The sequence below is a fragment of the Rhinoraja longicauda genome, chromosome 1 (assembly GCF_053455715.1).
Source record: "Rhinoraja longicauda isolate Sanriku21f chromosome 1, sRhiLon1.1, whole genome shotgun sequence".
Classification (NCBI taxonomy): domain Eukaryota; kingdom Metazoa; phylum Chordata; class Chondrichthyes; order Rajiformes; family Arhynchobatidae; genus Rhinoraja; species Rhinoraja longicauda.
Window position 1 is genome coordinate 57,265,836 of NC_135953.1, and position 6,141 is coordinate 57,271,976.

General features: G+C 39.0%; 1 protein-coding gene across 1 annotated transcript; it reads left to right on the plus strand.

Moving 5' to 3' along the window:
• Positions 1 to 457: 457 nt before the first annotated feature.
• LOC144599455 (fibroblast growth factor 9-like) lies at positions 458 to 5,854 on the plus strand. The gene is made up of 4 exons (XM_078410390.1): positions 458 to 596; positions 1,003 to 1,314; positions 2,622 to 2,725; positions 5,609 to 5,854. The coding sequence occupies exons 2-4, from the start codon at positions 1,041 to 1,043 to the stop codon at positions 5,852 to 5,854; spliced, it is 624 nt and encodes a 207-aa protein (XP_078266516.1). The 5' UTR covers positions 458 to 596; positions 1,003 to 1,040.
• The last annotated feature ends 287 nt before the right edge of the window (positions 5,855 to 6,141 follow it).

The window sequence follows — 6,141 nt, forward strand, 5'->3', positions numbered from 1 at the left end:
ATGCGATTTGGTTCAGATGGACAATGTCTAACCTTAGAAAATAAAGACACCGAGTGCTGGAATAACTCAGCGGGTCGGACAGCATCCCTGGGGAACATGGATAGGTGACGTTTTGGGTCGGGACCCCTCTTCAGACCGTTACGTTGTGTCTAATCTTTTCGATTTTCAAAAACATTTTCTGATAAGCGGCTAAATCTCGGTAATAACCTCGTGCAGCTTTATAAAAAGAGCCACAACATGCAACTTGTTTGTTCCCATTCAGAAAGAGAAGGTGCGTGGCTTTATCGATCTTCCACCGTTAGAACATGTTATGATATCAATGCAGCATTTACCATTGAAGTTTGCTTCTAAAAATCCCATGCTGGTGGTGATGGTGAGGAGGAGGGGGAGGGGTGTTCCACAGATTTACGCCTTCATGTGCCTGGGCAGGTACGAGTCTCCGGGAACGCCTCCGCTCAAACCTTGTCTTGCACCTGTTCCACGTACTGCACAGACATCAAGCAGTACCTATTAAATCAAACTGCCCGGTGTTCGGATAAAATCCATGTCTTAAACTGTGGAAATAAGACGAATATATCTCCCTCCTTGGGGAAAAGGTAAGAAGAGATAGCTTTCAACAGCCGTTTAGCACCAAGTACCGTGCATGTTTGTGCAGAGCGCGTAGTCACATTGGCCGATGTTTTAATTATACCGCGAGTGTGTTGGATCATTGCGTAAGATCATGTTGCGGTATGGCTGCAGTTAAAAGTAAATACATGAAAAAAAACTTCGGCGATCTGAATGAGACGAATTTATTAGCATATGCCCGAGGGCTTATTTACATACGGTATGTATATAAACAGTCGGCTAATCTGATCCGTTTTCATAACAGCATCAAACTAGAATATGTTACTCCAGGCGCTTTCAAGAAATAGATAGAACAAGTGCGACCCGGAGAATTAACCAGTGCCATAATCTTTTACTTTTGTTTTGTTTTCTTTTGTTTGTCATTTTCTATTTCAGTAGTGGACTGTTTCCTTGTTTGTGGTCAGCGGCTCGCTATGGCCCCGTTAGCCGATGTCGGGAGCTACTTGGGCGGTCTGGACAGTGGACATGTGGCGGCGCCTTTCTTTCTTCCTGCCATGGAGTCCCCGGTGCTCCTCAGCGATCACCTCGCCCAGACCGAAAGCAGACTGTCTCGCAGCACCACCACGGACTTAGTGCATTTGCAGGGGATTTTGCGAAGGAGACAGCTGTACTGCAGGACTGGTTTCCATTTGGAGATTCTTCCAGGTGGAACAGTGCAGGGGACCAGGCGAGACCACAGCCGATTCGGTAGGTACGCCTCTTTCAAAAGTAAAACAAAAAAACAACCTGATATCTTAGTCTTTTCTCCTTATACGCTGAGGTTTTGAGATATAACCAAGCAGAGTCACGCTGGGGGAAAAAAACCTAATGACATTAAGACTAATTTACACCGTTCACTGTCATAAGTTGTTGCGAATCGCTGTGATTTAGCGGTTCTTGGGTCTTGGACACTGTCTTAACGTCTTTCGCTTTGCTTTTTCGTGCATCGGTTCTTCCCGCAAGGTTGCAATAATTATTTTATTTATGTATCTATTTTTGCGATGCTTACAACATAGTTGGGTCCTAATGCATTTTAATATTTGCAAGACGATTAAGCCAGGTCTTGGTGCCTTCTGCAAACTTTAGAGCCAAATCGGTACACCTCGCAGACATCACTCGGCATGACTTCAAACATCTCGAGACGTTCCTTTAAACATCCACCTTTCATTGGACGCGTATGCACCTTCTCACTGATGTGGTCAAGAGAAGATAAATCACATTTTATTGTAATTTTCTGCACCTCGGGGCACACGCGATTCTGTTAAGGGTTTAACAACTACTTAATTACGGCAGCGTTCAGAATTGCGAGTTCCCTGTTAAAACGCACGAAACTGTAAACGCGATCTTCAGCATGTTAGACAGTACGCGACTGTCAACCTTTTACAATAAATTCATTAAATGAAAGGCTCCGAGACAAAGGCATCGGATCGCTGGTCAGATTTCCCCGATTCCCGCTCCGGTACAGATCTTCACAAACCACGGTGTCCAGACCTAGATTCTTATTGTCCAACCTTTAGATTGCAACCGTTTGGATCACTCCGACTGCGCAAACACCCATCCCATGTCAAAAATACGAGTGCGAGTTGGCTATTCTCCAACACAGTTGACTAGCGAAGCTGCGCCGACAGCAATCTGGTATTTGGAAAATTCTAATACTCTTCCGGTAAAAATGCCGTTTCATTAAAAAAAAAAATTCTAAAATTAAACTCCTATTGGGCTGTACTCCCGTACTGTCAGGAAAATAACTTTGGACGGTGGCCAAAATACTTTCGTCTTCTGGCATGCACCTGGAGAAATCTTAGAGATTACCTGGCAATTCAACCTTCTAAATGTACGTCTAATTGAGCCATAAACCTTATTTTGAGCACTCGATGAATTTCCATGCCACTGTAGTTTTTGGTATGTGCAATATGGGGCGTGCTAAAGGCAGGCTGATATGAACATTTAATTCTATAGCTTATTCAACTTGGCTTTGAAAATACAGACTTTCAATACATTTTCGTACTGTTTTATAGGAATCCTGGAGTTCATCAGCATAGCCGTTGGGTTGGTCAGCATCAGGGGAGTGGATAGTGGTCTGTACCTCGGAATGAACGACAAAGGAGAATTGTATGGCTCGGTAAGTAAATGATTCTAAATCAAATATCAGGGGAAAAATCAATATGGTAGTGTGAACATAATTAGATCTGCATTGCTATACATGGGCAGCACCGCCATCTCTTCCATTTTCACTGCTTATGAATCTTGAAGTATTGTGATATTTATGTCATTATGTGGAAGAAGAGTACACGAGTTTCAGAACCATGTTTGAATGCTAATAATTTTGCACGGTATTGCACATCTTAAGTATTTTTGATATTTGAATTAAAATATGTCTAGTGCAATACAGGCAAGATTTTACATAAGACATTATTACTCATATTTTGTTTGTACAAAGACATACACAACACACTTGTCCCATTTTGACTAATATTTCAAAATCAACTCAATTCAAATGAGCATTTGTGCATTTTTAAAATGTTGTTAAACGGTGTGAAAAATGTGTTGTGGTTTGCTGGGAATTTCTGGGAACTAAGAGCAACCTGCACTGAAATTTGGCTTATGTTTATCAAAGAGAAAATTACATTGGGAGGAGAACAATATGTTTTGGTTTTGGTCAATGAATCATTTTATTACTGTCCAGAAATAATTTATCTGACATTTTAAGAATCTTGTCAAATATCTGCTTCGTGTATTTTTGATTTGGTTGTCAGGAGACACACAATTCCAAATTTCTTTATTCTCTGTTAAATATTACCAATTAAGCAATCTCAATCAGAAAGATCTCAAGCATAAATGGTCTTGATACCAACTTTATGATGTGAAGGTTGAGGGCAGATCTCTAACTCTGATTAGGGAATGGTACTGTAAAATGACTGCTTCGTGATATATAACTTCTGTGCTTCACTTCAATCAAATTTCTGATATTGCCACTTGATGCAGGAAAAGATGAGTTTCATTATAGCATATTTCATCATATTAATGGTGACTGACTATAAACATTAAATTGAATATACCTAGCAGGAATATTAATGCATGAGCTAGGTAGGTTGTTAAAATGCTACTTGAATTTTACAATTAGATTTCCCCTTTGGTGAGTATCAGAGACTCATAGAGTTCGTAGAGTCATACAGCAGAGCGACAGGCCCTTCAGTCTAATTCATCCATGCAAACCAAGATATCCCATGTAAACTAGTCCCATTTGCTCTTGTTCGACTCATATCACTCTAAACCTTACCTGTCCATTTATCTGTTCAAGTGTCTTTTAAATGCTGTTACTGTACCTGCCTCATCTACCCCCCCTGGCAGCTCGTTCCATATACCCACCACCCTCTGAGTGTAAAGGTTACCTCTCAGGTTCCTATTACATCTTTCCCCTCTCACCTTACACCTACATCCTCTAGTTCTTGATTCCCCAACACTGTGTAACAGAATCTATTCATTCGCCCCGTCAATTCCCCTCATGATTTTTTAAACCTCCCTATCTGATCATCTCTTAGCCTCTAGTGCTCTAAATATTAAAGTCCTAGCTTACGCAATCTCTCCCTATAACTCAGCCCTTTGAATCCTGGCAACATCCTCATAAATCTTCTCTGCATTCTTTCCAATTTAATAACATCCTTCCTATAGCAGGGTGACTGAAACTGAACACAATACTTCAAATGTTGTCTCTCCAATGTAACATCATGTCCCATATTCTACACTCAATACCCTGATTGATGAAGGCCTACATACCTGAAGCCTTCTTTATCTTCTTTATTATTGTACTATGGATAATATAACATGTACAGAATTTGTCAGATTCTAACAGAAGATTTTCTGATAAAAAGTGTATAAAGCAGTGATTACTGTTATTGAAACAGTAATGATAGTTGATTAAGATGATATAATATTGACACTGTTAAAGAAATCAGTGTACTCGATTAAGGATTGATGAGTTCTGTATAAATAATTTATGGAGGAAATGGTTTTAATTGCAGGATTTTGATTTATGAACAGCCATATTACACATTTCCCCCTGTAATTGATTTACATTCCAGCAGGTGGTGTATAAATAGCAAAATACTTACAAAGCTATCGAGAGAATTAGATGCATTTTTGAAGCCGAATTTAAAAAAATATTGTTTTAACACTGACCATTGTATTTAAACAATTTGGTATTGGCCAATACACCTTAAATTGCAAAAATAAGAATAAAATTGGAGAAGAGTTGCTTTAAATGACATTATTATCATTTGTGCATTTTATGGTTATGTTAGGAAGAATAGCCTAATTAATAGTAAGTCGATTTGACTTGCATATTCAGTTAGTGTAGAAGTACAGAAGGGTCTCAACCCGAATCGTCACCCATTCCTTCTCTCCCGAGATGCTGCCTGACCCGCTGAGTTACTCTAGCATTTTGTGTCTACATATTCAGTTAGGTTGAGTGAAGGTTGCTATAAAAACAAACATCATCAACATATATCATATTAACAATTGCATTACTTATAAAGAAAATGGAAGTCAGATTTTCAAAAATAAAACTGTAGATGCTGGAAATCAGAAATTAAAAAATTGTTCCAAAGTAAGTTTCTTTTGTTGTTGGTGCATTTGAATTGTGACAGCACTCAACCACCAGGAGTGCAGTTGTTGAAGTGGAAATGTCTGCCATCTTCTTAAGGCTAATAGGTCAGTAGTTCAGCCTTGCTGGTGTCATTAGAACAAATAAAATGAACTAGGTTAGCTCCCTTCTGAGCATTCTCCTCCTAATCTGCACTTGGTCTCTGTGATCCATAATGTTGAGATAAGTTCAGGTTTGAATAAATATTTTACAGTCTGAAACATGTTATTATCTAACCACTAAATTCAATAACATATTGATCTATTTAAAAAAAATCCTGTATATAAATGTAAAAGATCCCTATTTTAACTGACTATTGATTTGCAGTGAGTGATACTTTCTTATCTGTTCTTTTCTTTTTAGGAAAAACTGACAGCAGAGTCTATCTTTAGAGAACAATTTGAAGAAAATTGGTATAACACATATTCTTCCAACTTATATAAACACAGCGACACAGGCCGACGATATTTTGTTGCACTCAATAAAGATGGATCTCCAAGAGATGGGAGCAGATCCAAAAGACATCAGAAGTTTACACATTTTTTGCCAAGACCTGTGGATCCAGAGAAAGTACCTGAACTCTATAAAGATTTATTAGGCTATAGTTGAAGCAATCCAACTTCTGAAGAAGAAGAATTGTTAACTCTGTTCACAGAAACACGAGCTTCCCATGGCTACAAGTGGTTGAGAGAGTGGTTTTGAAAGGATGTGGCCTTAGTTTCGTCAAATGTGAAGCACTTCTGATGTGTAATCACCTGTTCAGGATTTTTACATTAATACTAAGAGTTCACAACTTACAGACACACCAGTAATGCTACATAAAGCAGGAAACAAAGGGAATCGGAATGTGTTGATAGTGACTTTGCTATATGATGCTGCAGGTGCCTTTCACTGAG

Coding starts and splice junctions, on each gene's coding strand:
- LOC144599455 (XM_078410390.1), top strand. CDS start 1,041: ATGGCCCCGTTAGCCGATGTCGGGAGCTACTTGGGCGGTCTGGACAGT. Junction 1,315..2,621: donor GCGAGACCACAGCCGATTCG/GTAGGTACGCCT, acceptor ACTGTTTTATAG/GAATCCTGGAGTTCATCAGC. Junction 2,726..5,608: donor AAGGAGAATTGTATGGCTCG/GTAAGTAAATGA, acceptor TTTTCTTTTTAG/GAAAAACTGACAGCAGAGTC.